At 55.1% G+C, this 25,927-nt stretch overlaps 1 protein-coding gene across 1 annotated transcript; it reads left to right on the top strand.

Moving 5' to 3' along the window:
- Positions 1 to 17,261: 17,261 nt before the first annotated feature.
- LOC123739476 (uncharacterized) lies at positions 17,262 to 20,341 on the top strand. Its single transcript, XM_045713820.2, has 7 exons — positions 17,262 to 17,779; positions 18,409 to 18,566; positions 18,748 to 18,878; positions 18,966 to 19,027; positions 19,182 to 19,282; positions 19,444 to 19,619; positions 19,752 to 20,341. Exons 1-7 carry the CDS (start codon positions 17,538 to 17,540, stop codon positions 19,845 to 19,847), a joined length of 966 nt encoding a protein of 321 aa, XP_045569776.1. The 5' UTR covers positions 17,262 to 17,537; the 3' UTR covers positions 19,848 to 20,341.
- Positions 20,342 to 25,927: the final 5,586 nt, after the last annotated feature.

Genomic DNA, 25,927 nt, shown 5'->3' with positions numbered 1-25,927 from the left:
CACCTACCACGGCGACAACTGCACCACCTACCACGGCGACAACTGCACCACCTACCACGGCGACAACTGCACCACCTACCACGGCGACACCACCTACCACGGCGACAACTGCGCCACCTACCACGGCGACAACTGCGCCACCTACCACGGCGACAACTGCGCCAATTACCACGGCGACAACTGCACCACCTACCACGGCGACACCACCTACCACGGTGACAACTGCGCCACCTACCACGGCGACAACTGCGCCACCTACCACGGCGACAACTGCGCTACCTACCACGGCGACAACTGCGCCACCTACCACGGCGACAACTGCGCCACCTACCACAGCGACAACTGCACCACCTACCACGCCGACAACTGCACCACCTACCACGGCGACAACTGCACCACCTACCACGGCGACAACTGCCTCACCTACCACGGCGACACCACCTACCACGGCGACAACTGCGCCACCTACCACGGCGACAACTGCGCCACCTACCACGGCGACAACTGCGCCGTCTACCACGGCGACAACTGCTCCACCTACCACGGTGACAACTGCACCACCTACCACGGCGACACCACCTACCACGGTGACAACTGCGCCACCTACCACGGCGACAACTGCGCCACCTACCACGGCGACAACTGCGCCACCTACCACGGCGACAACTGCGCCACCTACCACGGCGACAACTGCGCCACCTACCACGGCGACAACTGCGCCACCTACCACGGCGACAACTGCGCCACCTACCACGGCGACAACTGCGCCGCCTACCACGGCGACAACTGCACCACCTACCACGGCAACACCACCTACCACGGCGACAACTGCCCCACCTACCACGGCAACAACTGCGCAACCTACCACGGCGACAACTGCGCCACCTACCACTGCGACAACTGCGCCACCTACCACGGCGACAACTGCGCCACCTACCACGGCGACAACTGCGCCACCTACCACGGCGACAACTGCGCCGCCTACCACGGCGACAACTGCACCACCTACCACGGCAACACCACCTACCACGGCGACAACTGCCCCACCTACCACGGCAACAACTGCGCCACCTACCACGGCGACAACTGCGCTACCTACCACGGCGACAACTGCGCCACCTACCACGGCGACAACTGCGCCGCCTACCACGGCGACAACTGCACCACCTACCACGGCAACACCACCTACCACGGCGACAACTGCCCCACCTACCACGGCAACAACTGCGCCACCTACCACGGCGACAACTGCGCCACCTACCACTGCGACAACTGCGCCACCTACCACGGCGACAACTGCGCCACCTACCACGGCGACAACTGCGCCACCTACCACGGCGACAACTGCGCCGCCTACCACGGCGACAACTGCACCACCTACCACGGCAACACCACCTACCACGGCGACAACTGCCCCACCTACCACGGCAACAACTGCGCCACCTACCACGGCGACAACTGCGCCACCTACCACGGCGACAATTGCGCCACCTACCACGGCGACAACTGCGCTACCTACCACGGCGACAACTGCGCCACCTACCACGGCGACAACTGCGCCACCTACCACGGTGACAACTGCGCCACCTACCACGGCGACAACTGCGCCACCTACCACGGCGACAACTGCACCACCTACTAAGCCGACAACTGCACCACCTACCACTGCGACAACTGCGCCACCTACCACGGCGACAACTGCGCCACCTACCACGGCGACAACTGCGCCACCTACCACGGCGACAACTGCGCCGCCTACCACGGCGACAACTGCACCACCTACCACGGCAACACCACCTACCACGGCGACAACTGCCCCACCTACCACGGCAACAACTGCGCCACCTACCACGGCGACAACTGCGCCACCTACCACGGCGACAATTGCGCCACCTACCACGGCGACAACTGCGCTACCTACCACGGCGACAACTGCGCCACCTACCACGGCGACAACTGCGCCACCTACCACGGTGACAACTGCGCCACCTACCACGGCGACAACTGCGCCACCTACCACGGCGACAACTGCACCACCTACTAAGCCGACAACTGCACCACCTACCACTGCGACAACTGCGCCACCTACCACGGCGACAACTGCGCCACCTACCACGGCAACAACTGCCCCACCTACCACGGCGACAACTGCGCCACCTACCACGGCGACAACTGCACCACCTACCACGCCGACAACTGCACCACCTACCACGGCAACACCACCTACCACTGCGACAACTGCGCCACCTACCACGGCGACAACTGCGCCACCTACCACGGCGACAATTGCGCCACCTACCACGGCGACAACTGCGCTACCTACCACGGCGACAACTGCGCCACCTACCACGGCGACAACTGCGCCACCTACCACGGTGACAACTGCGCCACCTACCACGGCGACAACTGCGCCACCTACCACGGCGACAACTGCACCACCTACTAAGCCGACAACTGCACCACCTACCACTGCGACAACTGCGCCACCTACCACGGCGACAACTGCGCCACCTACCACGGCAACAACTGCCCCACCTACCACGGCGACAACTGCGCCACCTACCACGGCGACAACTGCACCACCTACCACGGCGACAACTGCGCCACCTACCACGGCGACAACGGCGCCACCTACCACGGCGACAACTGCGCCACCTACCACGGCGACAACTGCGCCACCTACCACGGCGACAACTGCGCCACCTACCACGGCGACAACTGCGCCACCTACCACGGCGACAACTGCGCCACCTACCACGGCGACAACTGCGCCACCTACCACGGCGACAACTGCGCCAATTACCACGGCGACAACTGCACCACCTACCACGCCGACAACTGCACCACCTACCACGGCGACAACTGCACCACCTACCACGGCGACAACTGCGCCAATTACCACGGCGACAACTGCACCACCTACCACGCCGACAACTGCACCACCTACCACGGCGACAACTGCGCCACCTACCACGGCGCCAACTGCCCCACCTACCACGGAGACAACTGCGCCACCTACCACGGCGACAACTGCGCCGTCTACCACGGCGACAACTGCGCCACCTACCACGGCGACAACTGCCCCACCTACCACGGCGACAACTGCGCCACCTACCACGGCGACAACTGCGCCACCTACCACGGCGACAACTGCGCCGCCTACCACGGCGACAACTGCACCACCTACCACGGCAACACCACCTACCACGGCGACAACTGCCCCACCTACCACGGCAACAACTGCGCAACCTACCACGGCGACAACTGCGCCACCTACCACTGCGACAACTGCGCCACCTACCACGGCGACAACTGCGCCACCTACCACGGCGACAACTGCGCCACCTACCACGGCGACAACTGCGCCGCCTACCACGGCGACAACTGCACCACCTACCACGGCAACACCACCTACCACGGCGACAACTGCCCCACCTACCACGGCAACAACTGCGCCACCTACCACGGCGACAACTGCGCTACCTACCACGGCGACAACTGCGCCACCTACCACGGCGACAACTGCGCCGCCTACCACGGCGACAACTGCACCACCTACCACGGCAACACCACCTACCACGGCGACAACTGCCCCACCTACCACGGCAACAACTGCGCCACCTACCACGGCGACAACTGCGCCACCTACCACTGCGACAACTGCGCCACCTACCACGGCGACAACTGCGCCACCTACCACGGCGACAACTGCGCCACCTACCACGGCGACAACTGCGCCGCCTACCACGGCGACAACTGCACCACCTACCACGGCAACACCACCTACCACGGCGACAACTGCCCCACCTACCACGGCAACAACTGCGCCACCTACCACGGCGACAACTGCGCCACCTACCACGGCGACAATTGCGCCACCTACCACGGCGACAACTGCGCTACCTACCACGGCGACAACTGCGCCACCTACCACGGCGACAACTGCGCCACCTACCACGGTGACAACTGCGCCACCTACCACGGCGACAACTGCGCCACCTACCACGGCGACAACTGCACCACCTACTAAGCCGACAACTGCACCACCTACCACTGCGACAACTGCGCCACCTACCACGGCGACAACTGCGCCACCTACCACGGCAACACCACCTACCACGGCGACAACTGCCCCACCTACCACGGCAACAACTGCGCCACCTACCACGGCGACAACTGCGCCACCTACCACGGCGACAATTGCGCCACCTACCACGGCGACAACTGCGCTACCTACCACGGCGACAACTGCGCCACCTACCACGGCGACAACTGCGCCACCTACCACGGTGACAACTGCGCCACCTACCACGGCGACAACTGCGCCACCTACCACGGCGACAACTGCACCACCTACTAAGCCGACAACTGCACCACCTACCACTGCGACAACTGCGCCACCTACCACGGCGACAACTGCGCCACCTACCACGGCAACAACTGCCCCACCTACCACGGCGACAACTGCGCCACCTACCACGGCGACAACTGCACCACCTACCACGCCGACAACTGCACCACCTACCACGGCAACACCACCTACCACTGCGACAACTGCGCCACCTACCACGGCGACAACTGCGCCACCTACCACGGCGACAACTGCGCCACCTACCACGGCGACAACTGCGCCACCTACCACGGCGACAACTGCGCCACCTACCACGGCGACAACTGCGCCACCTACCACGGCAACACCACCTACCACTGCGACAACTGCGCCACCTACCACGGCGACAACTGCGCCACCTACCACGGCGACAACTGCGCCACCTACCACGGCGACAACTGCGCCACCTACCACGGCGACAACTGCGCCACCTACCACGGCGACAACTGCGCCACCTACCACGGCGACAACGGCGCCACCTACCACGGCGACAACTGCGCCACCTACCACGGCGACAACTGCGCCACCTACCACGGCGACAACTGCGCCACCTACCACGGCGACAACTGCGCCACCTACCACCGCGACAACTGCGCCACCTACCACGGCGACAACTGCGCCACCTACCACGGCGACAACTGCGCCAATTACCACGGCGACAACTGCACCACCTACCACGCCGACAACTGCACCACCTACCACGGCGACAACTGCACCACCTACCACGGCGACAACTGCGCCAATTACCACGGCGACAACTGCACCACCTACCACGCCGACAACTGCACCACCTACCACGGCGACAACTGCGCCACCTACCACGGCGCCAACTGCCCCACCTACCACGGAGACAACTGCGCCACCTACCACGGCGACAACTGCGCCGTCTACCACGGCGACAACTGCGCCACCTACCACGGCGACAACTGCCCCACCTACCACGGCGACAACTGCCCCACCTACCACGCCGACAACTGCACCACCTACCACGGCGACAACTGCCCCACCTACCACGGCGACAACTGCACCACCTACCACGCCGACAACTGCACCACCTACCACGGCGACAACTGCGCCACCTACCACGGTGACAACTGCACCACCTACCACGGCGACACCACCTACCACGGCGACAACTGCGCCACCTACCACGGCGACAACTGCGCCACCTACCACGGCGACAACTGCGCCACCTACCACGGCGACAACTGCGCCACCTACCACGGCGACAACTGCGCCACCTACCACGGCGACAACTGCACCACCTACCACGGCGACAACTGCACCACCTACCACGGCGACAACTGCACCACCTACCACGCCGACAACTGCACCACCTACCACGGCGACAACTGCACCACCTACCACGGCGACACCACCTACCACGGCAACAACTGCGCCACCTACCACGGCGACACCACCTACCACGGCGACAACTGCGCCACCTACCACGGCGACACCACCTACCACGGCGACAACTGCGCCACCAACCACGGCGACAACTGCACCACCTACCACGGTGACACCACCTACCACGGTTACAACTGCCTTACCTACCACGGCGACACCACCTACCACGGCGACAACTGCACTACCTACCACAGCGACAACTGCACTACCTACCACGGCGACAACTGCACCACCTACGACGGCAACACCACCTACCACGGCAACAACTGCACCACCTACCACGGCGACAACTGCACCACCTACCACGGCGACACCACCTACCACGGCGACAACTGCGCCACCAACCACGGCGACAACTGCACCACCTACCACGGTGACACCACCTACCACGGTTACAACTGCCTTACCTACCACGGCGACACCACCTACCACGGCGACAACTGCACTACCTACCACAGCGACAACTGCACTACCTACCACGGCGACAACTGCACCACCTACCACGGCGACAAATGCACCACCTACCACGGCGACAACTGCACCACCTACCACAGCGACAACTGCGCCACCTACCACGGCGACAACTGCGCCACCTACCACGGCGACAACTGCGCCACCTACCACGGCGACAACTGCGCCACCTACCACGGCGACAACTGCGCTACCTACCACGGCGACAACTGCACCACCTACCACGGCAACAACTGCACCACTTACCACGGCGACAACTGCGCTACCTACCACGGCGACAACTGCGCCACCTACCACGGCGACAACTGCGCTACCTACCACGGCGACAACTGCACCACCTACCACGGCGACAACTGCACCACCTACCACGGCGACAACTGCACTACCTACCACAGCGACAACTGCACCACCTACCACGGTGACACCACCTACCACGGAGACAACTGCACCACCTACCACGGCGACAACTGCGCCACCTACCACGGCGACAACTGCGCCACCTATCACGGTGACAACTGCGCCACCTACCACGCCGACAACTGCGCCACCTACCACGGCGACAACTGCACTACCTACCACGGCAACAACTGCACCACCTACCACGGCGACACCACCTACCACGGCGACAACTGCACCACCTACCACGGCGACACCACCTACCATGGTTACAACTGCACCACCTACCACGGCGACACCACCTACCACGGCGACAACTGCACTACCTACCACGGCGACAACTGCACCACCTACCACGGCAACACCACCTACCACGGCGACAACTGCACCACCTACCACGGCGACAACTGCACCAACCACCACGGCGACAACTGCACCACCTACCACGGCGACAACTGCACCACCTACCACGGCGACAACTGTGCCACCTACCACGGCGACAACTGCACCACCTACCACGGCGACAACTGCACCACCTACCACGGTGACACCACCTACCACGGCGACAACTGCACCACCTACCACGGCGACAACTGAACCACCTACCACGGCTCCACCACCTACCACGGCAACAACTGCACCACCTACCACGGCGACAACTGCCCCACCTACCACGGCGACAACTGCCCCACCTACCACGCCGACAACTGCACCACCTACCACGGCGACAACTGCCCCACCTACCACGGCGACAACTGCACCACCTACCACGCCGACAACTGCACCACCTACCACGGCGACAACTGCGCCACCTACCACGGTGACAACTGCACCACCTACCACGGCGACACCACCTACCACGGCGACAACTGCGCCACCTACCACGGCGACAACTGCGCCACCTACCACGGCGACAACTGCGCCACCTACCACGGCGACAACTGCGCCACCTACCACGGCGACAACTGCGCCACCTACCACGGCGACAACTGCACCACCTACCACGGCGACACCACCTACCACGGCAACAACTGCGCCACCTACCACGGCGACACCACCTACCACGGCGACAACTGCGCCACCTACCACGGCGACACCACCTACCACGGCGACAACTGCGCCACCAACCACGGCGACAACTGCACCACCTACCACGGTGACACCACCTACCACGGTTACAACTGCCTTACCTACCACGGCGACACCACCTACCACGGCGACAACTGCACTACCTACCACAGCGACAACTGCACTACCTACCACGGCGACAACTGCACCACCTACGACGGCAACACCACCTACCACGGCAACAACTGCACCACCTACCACGGCGACAACTGCACCACCTACCACGGCGACACCACCTACCACGGCGACAACTGCGCCACCAACCACGGCGACAACTGCACCACCTACCACGGTGACACCACCTACCACGGTTACAACTGCCTTACCTACCACGGCGACACCACCTACCACGGCGACAACTGCACTACCTACCACAGCGACAACTGCACTACCTACCACGGCGACAACTGCACCACCTACCACGGCGACAAATGCACCACCTACCACGGCGACAACTGCACCACCTACCACAGCGACAACTGCGCCACCTACCACGGCGACAACTGCGCCACCTACCACGGCGACAACTGCGCCACCTACCACGGCGACAACTGCGCCACCTACCACGGCGACAACTGCACCACCTACCACGGCGACAACTGCACCAACCACCACGGCGACAACTGCACCACCTACCACGGCGACAACTGCACCACCTACCACGGCGACAACTGTGCCACCTACCACGGCGACAACTGCACCACCTACCACGGCGACAACTGCACCACCTACCACGGTGACACCACCTACCACGGCGACAACTGCACCACCTACCACGGCGACAACTGAACCACCTACCACGGCTCCACCACCTACCACGGCAACAACTGCACCACCTACCACGGCGACAACTGCACCACCTACCACGGCGACAACTGCACCACCTACCACGGCGACAAGTGCGCCACCTACCACGGCAACAACTGCACCACCTACCACGGCGACAACTGCACCACCTACCACGGCGACACCACCTACCACGGCGACAACTGCGCCACCAACCACGGCGACAACTGCACCACCTACCACGGTGACACCACCTACCACGGTTACAACTGCCTTACCTACCACGGCGACACCACCTACCACGGCGACAACTGCACTACCTACCACAGCGACAACTGCACTACCTACCACGGCGACAACTGCACCACCTACCACGGCGACAAATGCACCACCTACCACGGCGACAACTGCACCACCTACCACAGCGACAACTGCGCCACCTACCACGGCGACAACTGCGCCACCTACCACGGCGACAACTGCGCCACCTACCACGGCGACAACTGCGCCACCTACCACGGCGACAACTGCGCTACCTACCACGGCGACAACTGCACCACCTACCACGGCAACAACTGCACCACTTACCACGGCGACAACTGCGCTACCTACCACGGCGACAACTGCGCCACCTACCACGGCGACAACTGCGCTACCTACCACGGCGACAACTGCACCACCTACCACGGCGACAACTGCACCACCTACCACGGCGACAACTGCACTACCTACCACAGCGACAACTGCACCACCTACCACGGTGACACCACCTACCACGGAGACAACTGCACCACCTACCACGGCGACAACTGCGCCACCTACCACGGCGACAACTGCGCCACCTATCACGGTGACAACTGCGCCACCTACCACGCCGACAACTGCGCCACCTACCACGGCGACAACTGCACTACCTACCACGGCAACAACTGCACCACCTACCACGGCGACACCACCTACCACGGCGACAACTGCACCACCTACCACGGCGACACCACCTACCATGGTTACAACTGCACCACCTACCACGGCGACACCACCTACCACGGCGACAACTGCACTACCTACCACGGCGACAACTGCACCACCTACCACGGCAACACCACCTACCACGGCGACAACTGCACCACCTACCACGGCGACAACTGCACCAACCACCACGGCGACAACTGCACCACCTACCACGGCGACAACTGCACCACCTACCACGGCGACAACTGTGCCACCTACCACGGCGACAACTGCACCACCTACCACGGCGACAACTGCACCACCTACCACGGTGACACCACCTACCACGGCGACAACTGCACCACCTACCACGGCGACAACTGAACCACCTACCACGGCTCCACCACCTACCACGGCAACAACTGCACCACCTACCACGGCGACAACTGCCCCACCTACCACGGCGACAACTGCCCCACCTACCACGCCGACAACTGCACCACCTACCACGGCGACAACTGCCCCACCTACCACGGCGACAACTGCACCACCTACCACGCCGACAACTGCACCACCTACCACGGCGACAACTGCGCCACCTACCACGGTGACAACTGCACCACCTACCACGGCGACACCACCTACCACGGCGACAACTGCGCCACCTACCACGGCGACAACTGCGCCACCTACCACGGCGACAACTGCGCCACCTACCACGGCGACAACTGCGCCACCTACCACGGCGACAACTGCGCCACCTACCACGGCGACAACTGCACCACCTACCACGGCGACAACTGCACCACCTACCACGGCGACAACTGCACCACCTACCACGCCGACAACTGCACCACCTACCACGGCGACAACTGCACCACCTACCACGGCGACACCACCTACCACGGCGACAACTGCACCACCTACCACGCCGACAACTGCACCACCTACCACGGCGACAACTGCACCACCTACCACGGCGACACCACCTACCACGGCAACAACTGCGCCACCTACCACGGCGACACCACCTACCACGGCGACAACTGCGCCACCTACCACGGCGACACCACCTACCACGGCGACAACTGCGCCACCAACCACGGCGACAACTGCACCACCTACCACGGTGACACCACCTACCACGGTTACAACTGCCTTACCTACCACGGCGACACCACCTACCACGGCGACAACTGCACTACCTACCACAGCGACAACTGCACTACCTACCACGGCGACAACTGCACCACCTACGACGGCAACACCACCTACCACGGCAACAACTGCACCACCTACCACGGCGACAACTGCACCACCTACCACGGCGACACCACCTACCACGGCGACAACTGCGCCACCAACCACGGCGACAACTGCACCACCTACCACGGTGACACCACCTACCACGGTTACAACTGCCTTACCTACCACGGCGACACCACCTACCACGGCGACAACTGCACTACCTACCACAGCGACAACTGCACTACCTACCACGGCGACAACTGCACCACCTACCACGGCGACAAATGCACCACCTACCACGGCGACAACTGCACCACCTACCACAGCGACAACTGCGCCACCTACCACGGCGACAACTGCGCCACCTACCACGGCGACAACTGCGCCACCTACCACGGCGACAACTGCGCCACCTACCACGGCGACAACTGCACCACCTACCACGGCGACAACTGCACCAACCACCACGGCGACAACTGCACCACCTACCACGGCGACAACTGCACCACCTACCACGGCGACAACTGTGCCACCTACCACGGCGACAACTGCACCACCTACCACGGCGACAACTGCACCACCTACCACGGTGACACCACCTACCACGGCGACAACTGCACCACCTACCACGGCGACAACTGAACCACCTACCACGGCTCCACCACCTACCACGGCAACAACTGCACCACCTACCACGGCGACAACTGCACCACCTACCACGGCGACAACTGCACCACCTACCACGGCGACAAGTGCGCCACCTACCACGGCGACAACTGCGCCACCTACCACGGCGACAACTGCGCTACCTACCACGGCGACAACTGCGCCACCTACCACGGCGACAACTGCGCTACCTACCACGGCGACAACTGCGCCGCCTACCACGGCGACAACTGCGCCACCTACCACGGCGACAACTGCGATGCCTACCACGGCGACAACTGCACCACCTACCACGGCAACACCACCTACCACGGCGACAACTGCGCCACCTACCACGGCGACAACTGCGCCACCTACCACGGCGACAACTGCGCCACCTACCACGGTGACAACTGCGCCGCCTACCACGGCGACAACTGCGCCGCCTACCACGTCAACAACTGCGCCACCTACCACGTCGACAACTGCGCCACCTACCACGGCGACAACTGCTCCATCTACCACGGCGACAACTGCACTACCTACCACGGCGACAACTGCACCACCTACCACGGTGACACCACCTACCACGGCGACAACTGCACCACCTACCACGGCGACAACTGAACCACCTACCACGGCGACACCACCTACCACGGCAACAACTGCACCACCTACCACGGCGACAACTGCACCACCTACCACGGCGACAACTGCACCACCTACCACGGCGACAACTGCACCACCTACCACGGCGACAACTGCACCACCTACCACGGCGACACCACCTACCACGGCGACAACTGCGCCACCTACCACGGCGACAACTGCGCCACCTACCACGGCGACAACTGCGCCGCCTACCACGGCGACAACTGCGCCGCCTACCACGGCAACAACTGCGCTGCCTACCACGGCGACAACTGCGCCACCTACCACGGCGACAAATGCACAACCTACCACGGCGACATTACCTACCACGACGACAACTGCCTCACCTACCACGGCGACACCACCTACCACAGCGACAACTGCGCCACCTACCACGGCGACAACTGCGCCACCTACCACGGCGACAACTGCGCCACCTACCACGTCGACAACTGCGCCATCTACCACGGCGACAACTGCGCCACCTACCACGGCGACAACTGCGCCACCTACCACGGCGACAACTGCGCCACCTACCACGGCGACACCACCTACCACGGCGACAACTGCACCAGCTACCACGGCGACAACTGCAGCAGCTACCACGGCGACAACTGCGCCAATTACCACGGCGACAACTGCACCACCTACCATGCCGACAACTGCACCACCTACCACGCCGACAACTGCACCACCTACCACGGCGACAACTGCGCCACCTACCACGGTGACAACTGCACCACCTACCACGGCGACACCACCTACCACGGCGACAACTGCGCCACCTACCACGGCGACAACTGCGCCACCTACCACGCCGACAACTGCGCCACCTACCACAGCGACAACTGCGCCACCTACCACGGCGACAACTGCGCCACCTACCACGGCGACAACTGCCCCACCTACCACGGCGACAACTGCGCCACCTACCACGGCGACAACTGCACTACCTACCACGCCGACAACTGCGCCACCTACCACGCCGACAACTGCGCCACCTACCACGGCGACAACTGCGCCACCTACCACGGCGACAACTGCACCACCTACCACGGCGACAACTGCACCACCTACCACGGCGACAACTGCACCACCTACCACGGCGACACCACCTACCACGGCGACAACTGCGCCACCTACCACGGCGACAACTGCGCCACCTACCACGGCGACAACTGCGCCAATTACCACGGCGACAACTGCACCACCTACCACGGCGACACCACCTACCACGGTGACAACTGCGCCACCTACCACGGCGACAACTGCGCCACCTACCACGGCGACAACTGCGCTACCTACCACGGCGACAACTGCGCCACCTACCACGGCGACAACTGCGCCACCTACCACAGCGACAACTGCACCACCTACCACGCCAACAACTGCGCCACCTACCACGGCGACACCACCTACCACGGCGACAACTGCGCCACCTACCACGGCGACAACTGCGCCACCTACCACGTCGACAACTGCGCCACCTACCACGGCGACAACTGCACCACCTACCACGGCGACAACTGCACCACCTACCACGGCGACAACTGCACCACCTACCACGCCGACAACTGCACCACCTACCACGGCGACAACTGCACCACCTACCACGGCGACACCACCTACCACGGCAACAACTGCGCCACCTACCACGGCGACACCACCTACCACGGCGACAACTGCGCCACCTACCACGGCGACACCACCTACCACGGCGACAACTGCGCCACCAACCACGGCGACAACTGCACCACCTACCACGGTGACACCACCTACCACGGTTACAACTGCCTTACCTACCACGGCGACACCACCTACCACGGCGACAACTGCACTACCTACCACAGCGACAACTGCACTACCTACCACGGCGACAACTGCACCACCTACGACGGCAACACCACCTACCACGGCAACAACTGCACCACCTACCACGGCGACAACTGCACCACCTACCACGGCGACACCACCTACCACGGCAACAACTGCGCCACCAACCACGGCGACAACTGCACCACCTACCACGGTGACACCACCTACCACGGTTACAACTGCCTTACCTACCACGGCGACACCACCTACCACGGCGACAACTGCACTACCTACCACAGCGACAACTGCACTACCTACCACGGCGACAACTGCACCACCTACCACGGCGACAAATGCACCACCTACCACGGCGACAACTGCACCACCTACCACAGCGACAACTGCGCCACCTACCACGGCGACAACTGCGCCACCTACCACGGCGACAACTGCGCCACCTACCACGGCGACAACTGCGCCACCTACCACGGCGACAACTGCGCTACCTACCACGGCGACAACTGCACCACCTACCACGGCAACAACTGCACCACTTACCACGGCGACAACTGCGCTACCTACCACGGCGACAACTGCGCCACCTACCACGGCGACAACTGCGCTACCTACCACGGCGACAACTGCACCACCTACCACGGCGACAACTGCACCACCTACCACGGCGACAACTGCACCACCTACCACAGCGACAACTGCACCACCTACCACGGTGACACCACCTACCACGGAGACAACTGCACCACCTACCACGGCGACAACTGCGCCACCTACCACGGCGACAACTGCGCCACCTATCACGGTGACAACTGCGCCACCTACCACGCCGACAACTGCGCCACCTACCACGGCGACAACTGCACTACCTACCACGGCAACAACTGCACCACCTACCACGGCGACACCACCTACCACGGCGACAACTGCACCACCTACCACGGCGACACCACCTACCATGGTTACAACTGCACCACCTACCACGGCGACACCACCTACCACGGCGACAACTGCACTACCTACCACGGCGACAACTGCACCACCTACCACGGCAACACCACCTACCACGGCGACAACTGCACCACCTACCACGGCGACAACTGCACCAACCACCACGGCGACAACTGCACCACCTACCACGGCGACAACTGCACCACCTACCACGGCGACAACTGTGCCACCTACCACGGCGACAACTGCACCACCTACCACGGCGACAACTGCACCACCTACCACGGTGACACCACCTACCACGGCGACAACTGCACCACCTACCACGGCGACAACTGAACCACCTACCACGGCTCCACCACCTACCACGGCAACAACTGCACCACCTACCACGGCGACAACTGCACCACCTACCACGGCGACAACTGCGCCACCTACCACGGCGACAACTGCGCCACCTACCACGGCGACAACTGCGCCACCTACCACGGCGACAACTGCGCTACCTACCACGGCGACAACTGCGCCACCTACCACGGCGACAACTGCGCTACCTACCACGGCGACAACTGCGCCGCCTACCACGGCGACAACTGCGCCGCCTACCACGGCGACAACTGCGATGCCTACCACGGCGACAACTGCACCACCTACCACGGCAACACCACCTACCACGGCGACAACTGCGCCACCTACCACGGCAACAACTGCGCCACCTACCACGGAGACAACTGCGCCACCTACCACGGCGACAACTGCACCACCTACCACGGCAACAACTGCACCATCTACCACGGCGACAACTGCGCCACCTACCACGGCGACAACTGCGCCACCTACCACGGCGACAACTGCGCCACCTACCACGGTGACAACTGCGCCGCCTACCACGGCGACAACTGCGCCGCCTACCACGTCAACAACTGCGCCACCTACCACGTCGACAACTGCGCCACCTACCACGGCGACAACTGCTCCATCTACCACGGCGACAACTGCACTACCTACCACGGCGACAACTGCACCACCTACCACGGTGACACCACCTACCACGGCGACAACTGCACCACCTACCACGGCGACAACTGAACCACCTACCACGGCGACACCACCTACCACGGCAACAACTGCACCACCTACCACGGCGACAACTGCACCACCTACCACGGCGACAACTGCACCACCTACCACGGCGACAACTGTACCACCTACCACGGCGACAACTGCACCACCTACCACGGCGACACCACCTACCACGGCGACAACTGCGCCACCTACCACGGCGACAACTGCGCCACCTACCACGGCGACAACTGCGCCGCCTACCACGGCGACAACTGCGCCACCTACCACGGCGACAACTGCGCTGCCTACCACGGCGACAACTGCGCAACCTACCACGGCGACAACTGCGCCACCTACCACGGCGACAACTGCACCACCTACCACGGCGACAACTGCACTACCTACCACGGCGACAACTGCACCAGCTACCACGGCGACAACTGCGCCACCTACCACGGCGACACCACCTACCACGGCGGCGACACCACCTACCACGGCGACAACTGCGGCACCTACCACGGCGACAACTGCGCCACCTACCACGGCGACAAATGCACAACCTACCACGGCGACATTACCTACCACGACGACAACTGCCTCACCTACCACGGCGACACCACCTACCACAGCGACAACTGCGCCACCTACCACGGCGACAACTGCGCCACCTACCACGGCGACAACTGCGCCACCTACCACGTCGACAACTGCGCCATCTACCACGGCGACAACTGCGCCACCTACCACGGCGACAACTGCGCCACCTACCACGGCGACAACTGCGCCACCTACCACGGCGACACCACCTACCACGGCGACAACTGCACCAGCTACCACGGCGACAACTGCAGCAGCTACCACGGCGACAACTGCAGCAGCTACCACGGCGACAACTGCAGCACCCACCACGGCGACAGGTGCAGCTTCTACAACATCAAAAGCAGCTCCAACAATGACAACTGCAGATCCTGCAACAATATTTGTTGCTCTTACGACCAATACAGCAGGAACACCTACAGCAACAACTGTAGCTCCTTCAACAATAATATCTGTAGCTCCTACAACAACAACTACTTCAACTGAAGCTCCGACAACCACACCTACTACGAAGGCTACAACTGAAGCTCCTACAACCTCCACAACAGCAACACCTTCAACAACAACTGCAGCTCCTATGACAACTGCAGCTCCTACGACAACAACTGTATCTCTTTTTACCACTAAAACTGCAGTACCTACTACAGCTCCTACTACAACTGTAGCCCCTACTACAGCAACACCTGCAACAACAACTGCAGCTCCTACAACAACTGCAGCTCCTACGACAACAACTGTATCTCTTTTTACCACTAAAACTGCAGTACCTACTACAGCTCCTACTACAACTGTAGCCCCTACTACAGCCACAACAGCAACACCATCGAAAGCCATTGCAGCTCTTACTACAACAGCTGTATATACCACAACAAATACAACTGGAGCACCTGCTACAGAAACTACAATTGCACCAACTACGACAACCACAACCTCTCCTACTATCAACAGCATCATAGAAGCTCCTACTTCCACAACCATAACTGAAGCTTCTATAACCACCACAACTGTATCTTCTACTATGACAACCACAACTTCAGCTGCCATAATGAACACTACATATGCAGCTCCAACAATGGCAACTCCAGCTCTTACAACCACCACCACCACCGTAGCTTCTAGCATGGCAATTCAACCTGCAGGTCCTACAACAACGACCACAACTGTTTCTCCAACAATGACTACAACACCTACAAGTACAACCACAATTGTACTTCCAACTTTTACCTCAACTTCTATGGCTTCAGTGACATCAACAACCAGGTAAGCAAGATCATTTTTGTATAATTATTTTATGCAATTCAATAAACACTTTGTCAATCAAGGAAACTTTGAAGCAAAGAACCATGTGTATCTGTTTGTGGGTCGTTAACTACTAATATTTTCATAAAGCATTCAAAATGTCAGCCATTCTTTAGAAAAGCTCTTTGAGTACCTCAGTTTGTGTATAGGCGCTATTTTAATCCAATTAATGTGCTTGCTGAAGGTAAAACCACCAGATTTTTTACATACTTCTTCTAATTATTTGATTCATTTAGCCCACTCTTGCACTTAAACACTTTAAGTTAAACACGGAATCAACTTAGATACATATTTTAGAGCATTTATACTTTTTGTACTACAACAATTTTCATAACGTTATAAACTATACACATTTAAACAAGTAGAAACTAGCATGTAATAACCTACCAACAATAGTAGTAACTCTTGAACCGTTCAAGCTAGAGACACCAAACCAAAAACCAACGTTTTTCCATCTACCTACCATTACTACTGCAGTCACTGCCACTAATATATCTTATTTCTCAGCCATAAAAATTATAAGACACGCTAGCAAGCACACACATTTTCTTTAGGAATTGACATGTTCATTTATTACTATTTTCTCTTAGATTTGGCACAGTGATGGTTTTTGTTAGGCTGGTGTTCCAGCTCAACACACCAGTCCCCACTGAGGAGGATGTCCTTGGTGTCATCAACAAGCAACTGTCTCGCCAATTGAACATTCAGAGAAACACTCAAACCACCTTCCAGAATGCAACTTATATCAGTGAGTTCAACAAATTAGGCTTATATCATGACATTTATTTCCACTCTCTCTATATAACTTTTCATAGGTAAACATTCAACTGCTTCAATACTTCTTGAATGTTTTTTAATGTTGAAACTCCTATATTGTTGCAGTTCATTTGGTCTGTTGTCTATAGTAACACTTTTTTGTGTGCTCACAGAACTTACACATACTTCATTTGCCATCGATCTTGGTTTCAAAATAACCAATGTCACCATGGATTCTCGAAGAGATAGACTCACATTCACCAGTGAGACCTACAACAAGATACAGGATTCAATTAACAGCCTAGTAAGATACTTCTATACAGAAGATACATCCATGGTCATGTTCAGGTCATGATAGTAATTGACAACTTGTTGTTTTGTCCCCTTTTAGCTCAATGATATTCTTAGTAAACCAGATGGCAAACAATTTGTCTTTCCCAATGCCAACTTTACGTAAGTACAACGTCATGTCTGTAAACCAACCCATCTTTCTCAACTGCACTCTTTAGAATGTCTGCAGATTTCATACAGCTGCTGTTTGTACAGCTAAACAGGATGGAGGGAAGATGTTCAACTCTCACACAAAACCACTTTTTTACGTCCACAGTATTGTTGGCACTCAAATCAGGGCAGACATGATGTATGTATACAAAGAGGAAGACATCAATTTCCCTAGTGCTTTTCTAGAGGAAGTCTTAAAAGTCTCAGGTATGCTGCTTTTTTTTCCATTTCAATTTTTTTATTACGGCAAGTTATAAAACACCATGTACAGTATGTGTAATACTCAATCTCGAAAACAGTTTCATGTTATAGTTCACTATGTTATAGTTTATAATTCCCCCTAAAATGTATTTAAATGTGTACTCTAGGTCTCCTAACAACCACGGTTACCCCAACAACTACCAGCACCACACCACTTCCTACCCTTTTGCTGACCACTACTTTCAATACCACAAGTGATGGAGGTTTTCCTGGCTGGGCTCTGGCCATTATCATCCCTTGTGGCATCGCTATCATTCTGGTACCCCTGTGGATCCTGCTATGTGTACGTATAGGCTTGTGTTCACTTGTGTATTGTGAAAATACTCTACAAAGTATATGATCAAATAAGCTGTTCGATGTCTGCAATGATATTGATTTAGCATGTGAATCATACTTCACCATCTTTGTTTTGCAGTGCTTGCTATGTGGCTGTTGTGCAGCTGTAAGGAGACGCTGGCACAGACGTAGATCTTACAATGTACAGTACACCACCAGAAACGGATTCCTGTGAGGTGACTTCGCTAACATCTGTGGGCAACTGTCATCACAAAAACAACCAATCATCTATATCTGCTAATCACGGGACTTTAATGCATGGAAAATCCCTTGTTACTACATACAATTGCATCTGAACAGCGGGGAGTTGCATATATTTTTATCATAAAAAGAAAATTGATAATGGGGTTAATAGGCCACATGTTTTTTGCGAAATGTACTACTTCTTATATTATACATATGATTGTTAATCAAAGTTACAGCTGAGCTGAACAAGGAATGTTTATATATTTATTAGCTATGTCATTTGTGGTTTCAAGCTGTGCTGTCCACTTACTAAAACAGTTATTATTTATTTATTTCATGTGTTATATACTAGATTACATTATTTCTTCTTGAGTTTGTTATTATCTCTCTTGATTAACTATGAACAAATGTATTTTAGACTGCAATACAGTTCTTGTTTCTTCAACTTACAGTTTGACAAATGTAATAAAAAGTCTTCACAAACCAGTATTACGTTAACATTTTATGAATAGGTTTGACTACAGGGTGATTATAGACAAAACATCTACACATCAAAAATAGTCCAAATTGTCTGACCTGGCACCTGAATATTTTTTTTTTTTCAATGCAAACCTTAAAGGCCAAGTGCAGGCAAAAATTAGATTTCCTGTTTTTTGTATACAGTGCCTTCAGAACGTGTTGACATCCCTTGACTTTTTCCATATTTTGTTGTGTTACAGCCTGAATTTAAAGATGATTATGTCCTGTGTGGCTCAGTTGGTAGAGCATGGTGTTTGCAACACCAGGCTTGTGTTTTCAATTCCCACGGGGGACCAGTACGGGGGAAAACATTTATGAAATATATGCGTTCACTACTGTAAGTCGCTCTGGGTAAGAGAGTCTGCTAAATGACTAAAATGGAAATGTAATGATTAGATTGAGAATGTGTGACACTGGCCTACAAACAATACCCCATAATGTCATAGTTTAATTATGTTTTTAGAAATGTTTACTAATGTCTTGAGTCAATAAGTTTGATATGGCACACTTAAATAAGTTCAGGAGTAAAAATGTGCTTACCAAGGCACAGAATAAGTTGAATGGAGTCACTGTGTGCAATAATAGTATTTAACATGATTTTGGAATGACTACCTCATCTCTGTACCCCACAAATACAATTATATGAAAGGTCCCTCAGTCGAGCAGTGAATTTCAAACACAGATTCCACCACCAAGACCAGGGAGGCTTTTCAATGCTTCACAAAGTAGGCCACCTATTGGTAGATGGGTAAAAAAAGCAGACTGAATATCCCTTTGAGCATGCTTAATTAAGTTATTAACAACACTTTGGATGGTGTATCAATTCGACCAGTCACTACAAAGATACTGGCGTCCTTCCTAATTCAGTTGCCGGAATGGAAGGAATCCGCTCAGGAATTTCACCATGGGGCCAGTGGTGACTTTAAAACAGTTAGAGTTTAATGGCTGTGATAGGAGACAACTTAGGATGGACCAACAACATTGTAGTTACTCCAAAATACTAACCTAACTGACAGAGTGAAAAGAAGGAAGCCTGTATAGAATACAAATATTCCAAAAACATACATCCTGTTTGCAACAAGGCACTAAAGTTATACTTCAAAATGGTGGCAAAGCAATTCACTTCTTGTCCTGAATACAAGGTGTTATGTTTGGGGCGAATTAAATACAACACATTACTGAGTACCTCTCTCCATATTTTCAAGCATAGTGGTGGCTGCATCATCTTCTCGGTATGCTTGTAACATTTAAGGACTGGAGAGTTTTTCAGGATAAAAAATAAACTGAATGGAGCTAAGCACATATAAAATACTAGAGGAAAACCTGATTCAGTCTGCTGTCCACCAGACACAATAACCTAAATCACAAGGCCAAATCTACACTGTCTTTTGGTGTCTTTCCTATATATAACTTTTTAAAATATTTAATTTAATTTGTTTATTTAATGTAATATCTTATGCTATTCTTGTCTTACTGTTCTGTACTTTGTCATGTATTTGTATGTTTTATGTAGACCCCAGGAAGAGTAGCTTCTGCCTGTGCCGTAGCTAATGGGGATCCGTATAAACTAAATCAAGAAGACAGTGAATGTTCCTCAGTTGCCGAGTTATAGTTTTGACTTAAATCCGTTTGACAATCTATGGCAAGACATGAAAATGATCAACAACCAATTTGACAGAGCTTGAAGAATTTTCAAAATAATTATGGGCAAATGTTACACAATCCAGGTGTGGAAAGTTGCTAGATTTACCCAAGACTCACAGCTTTAATCGCTTCTGCCAAAAGGTGATTCTAATGTATTCACTCAGGCGGTTGAATACTTATGTAATCAAGATATATTAGTGTTTAATTTTTCATAAATGTCTTACAAATGTTAGAATTTCTCTTCCACGTTGACCATATACAGTATTTTTGTTGATTGTTGACAAAAAATGACAATTAAATCCATTTTAATCCCAACACGTAAAACAACAAAATGTGGGAAAAGTCAAGGGGTGTTAATACTTTCTGAGGGCACTGTATATTTTCACACTATGAGGTTGGAATGCATAAAAACAGATATCGCTAGCTTAAACTGACACATATTGATGTGGATTTTTGTTATATGACCGCACCGGTGCGTCAATCGACTCTAGGGTGTTAACTATTTAGCGGTGTTATGAAATGGGGGTAGAAGCTGTTCAGGGTCCGGTCTGTTCCTTACTTGGTTCGACGGTAATGCTACCCGTGCGGTAGCAGATAGAACAGTCTTTGACAATTTTTAGGGCTTTCGCCTGTTACAGAGCTCCTGGATGGCAGGGAGCTCGGTCCCAGTGATGTACGCACTACCCTCTGTAGTCTCTTGCAGTCGGAGGCCAAGCAGTTGTCATACCAAGTGAACACTTCCGCGCTGTCTGTTGCTACTTGGCTAACTGCCAATGATTTTGTTTGTTACTTTTAATAATAACCCTTCAATCAAAACTCTGCATTTAACACATTTACCAACGTCTTAGTATTTTCCTCACTTGACTTTTTTCATTCAACTTTTTCACCCCCGGACACTGTCTAGACATGGTTCTACAGGACCTCCACCAGCCCGAAAAAGCTAAGTAGTAACATTAATACTATACCATCTAATTGCAATTGCTGTATTTATAATATACAGGAGAACTATCGTCTTATGGTGAGGATAGCCGAGTTGCAAGCCCAACTTCACACGCAATCGTTAGGCAAGGGCAATTTAAGTGTAGGAAAGGATGAAACAGCGTCTATGCCACCAGTATGTACAGATATTAGCATAAATCATCCCCGCACAGTCCCTGAAGCCGGACAATTTTTTCAATGGTTCTGGAAAGAAAATGCTATCGGCATGCTCAACCGGTGTCGCTCATTCAGCCGACAGAAAATTTCAACCGGTTCTCCCGGAGTCTGAGACCAAGGCTTCTCTGGTCTCTCCTCCACCTGTTACGGGGTTTGAGCTGCCGAACCCTCCCACCATTAGCGCTGACAAATTGAAATCTATAGTCATTGGTTATTCCAATCATTCAGTGATCATACAGTGTTTATTACCAAGGGGCAGGGCTATCGACTTCAAGGCTAATCTAAAGAGGGTGCTAGCTAAGGCTAAAACCGGCGAGCATAGAGGTTATAGGGATATTGTTATCCACATTGGCACCAACGATGTTAGGATTAAACAGTAAGAGGTCACCAAGAAAGATATGTCGGCATCAAGTAGTTGTCTTTGGCCCCCTCTCAGATAGAGGGAGTGATGAGCTCTACAGAAGAGTCTCACAGCTCAATCGCTGGTTGAAAACGTTTTTCTGCCCCTCCCGAATAATATAATTTGTGGATAATTGTCCCTCTTTCTGGGACTCACCCACAAACAGGACTAAACCTGGTCTGCTGAGGAGTGACGGACTCCATCCTAGCTGGAGGGGTGCTGTAAGCCAGCCTGCCAGCTTAGTGGAGTCAGCTATCCCCATTGAGACTGTGTCTGTGCCTTGATCTAGTTTGGGCAAAACTAAACATGGCTATGTTTGCTTTAGCAATCTCAATGGAATAAGACCTCCTCCATTCCTGTCATTATTGAAAGAGATTGTGATATCTCACATCTCAAAATAGGGCTACTCAATAGATCACTTCCAAGGCAGTCATAGTCAATGAACTAAACACTGATCATAACTTTGATGTGATTGGCTTGACTGAAACATGGCTCAAGCCTAATGAATTTACTGTGAAATGAGGCCTCTCCTCCTGGTTACACTACTGACCATATCCCCCGCAAAGGCAGAGGTGTTGCTAACATTTACCACAGCACATCTTAGTTAACCCCCCCCCCCCCCCCCAAATTACTGTGTTTCTGTGTTTTGAGCTTCTAGTCATGAAATCTATGCAGCCTACTCAATCACTTTTTATAGCTACTGCAAATCACAGACTCCTCTTTGAAAGTGTTCATTTCTCCAATGCTCAGTTGTCCTGAGTCTGCACAGAACTGCCAGAAACTAGGATCAATGGAGACACAAGTTTTTTTTAATCCTATATCTCTTGACAGATTCACGAAAATAGTCATGGCCTCAACCTTTCAGCTGCATACTGGACCTTATTCCAACTCAACTACTGAAAGATTGTCATGGAATAATTGTAATCAAAAGGAGAGACTTCAAAATGTATTCTAAACAAGTAAACTTTATTATTTAATTACTGCAGTAATGGAGCTTGTCAATGAGCCCCCCTCCCCTCTCGTTCTGACAATAGCTACTTCCTATGCTTGGCCCTCCTATGTTGACCATAATAAATGGCTCCCTATCCTCCGGATGTGTACCAAATTCACTAAAAGTGGCAGTAATAAAGCCTCTTCTGAAAAAGCCAGACCTTGACCCGAAAAAGGTAAAAAGCTATTGGCCTATATCGAATCTCCCATTCGTCCAAAAAAAAAAATGAAAAAGCTATTGCGCAGCAACTCACAGCCTTCCCGAAGACAAACAATGTACACAAAATGCTTCAGTCTGGTTTTAAACCCCATCATAGTACTGAGACTGCACTCGTGAAGGTGGTAAATTACCCTTTTAATGAGGTCAGACCGTAAATGGTCTACGTGGATAAGTTCTTACCTGGTTTAGTACTTATCTGTCGGAAAGATATCAGTTAGTTTCTTTTGACAAACATATCAATAGTATTTTTCAAGGGCAGCTTTTATTCATGTTCATAATGTTGCAAAAATCTGAAACTTATTGTCCAAGATGATGCAGAAAAGCTAATCCATGCTTTTGTCACTTCTAGATTGGACTACTGCAATGCTCTACTCTCTGGCTACCTGGATAAAGGACTACATTAACTTAAGTTAGTGCTAAACACGGCTGATAGAATCTTGACTAGAACCCCAAAATGTTATCATATTACTCCAGTGCTAGCTTCTCTACACTGCTTTCCCGTTAAGGCTATGGCTGAGTTCAAGGTTTTACTCTTAACCTACAAAAGCATTAAATGGACTTACTCCTATCTATCTCTCCGATTTGGTCCTGCCATACATACCTACACGTATGCTATGGTCACAAGACGCAGACCTCCTTATTGTCTCTACAATTTCTAAGAAAAAAGCTGAAGGCAGGGCTTTCTCCTATACAGCTCCATTTTTATGTAATGGGATGCCTATCCATGTGAGAGACTCAGACTTGTTCTCGACCTTAAAGTCTTTGCTGAAGACTCATCTCTTCAGTAGGTCCTATGATTGAGTGGAGCAATGAACCGCCGTTGCTATCTCTGCCTGGCCGGCTCCCCTCTCTCCACTGGGATTCTCTGACCCTATTATGGGGGCTGAGTCACTGGCTTACTAATGCTCTTCCATGCTGTTCCTAGGAGGGGTGCATCACTTGAGTGGGTTGAGTCCCTGACATCATATTCCTGTCCGGTTTTGAGCCCCACTATGGCTAGTGCGATGGAGGAGATCTTTGTGGGCTATACTCAGCCTTGTATTAGGGTAGTAAGTTGGTGGTCTGTTGATATCCCTCAGTGGTGTGGGGGCTGTGCTTTGGCAAAGTGTGTGGGATTATATCCTGGCTAGTTGGCCCCTAT

Source organism: Salmo salar, chromosome 27 (assembly GCF_965601325.2).
Source record: "Salmo salar chromosome 27, fSalSal1, whole genome shotgun sequence".
Lineage (NCBI taxonomy): Eukaryota > Metazoa > Chordata > Actinopteri > Salmoniformes > Salmonidae > Salmo > Salmo salar.
Note: the sequence above shows the minus strand (reverse complement) of the source record. Positions and strands in the feature narration are given on the sequence as shown.

Bases quoted from the DNA above. Each gene is read 5' to 3' on its own strand.
- LOC123739476 (XM_045713820.2), top strand. From the start codon at position 17,538: ATGACAACCACAACTTCAGCTGCCATAATGAACACTACATATGCAGCT. The intron at 18,567-18,747 runs GTGAGTTCAACA...GTGTGCTCACAG, and splicing joins CCAGAATGCAACTTATATCA to AACTTACACATACTTCATTT. The intron at 19,028-19,181 runs GTAAGTACAACG...TTACGTCCACAG, and splicing joins TTTCCCAATGCCAACTTTAC to TATTGTTGGCACTCAAATCA.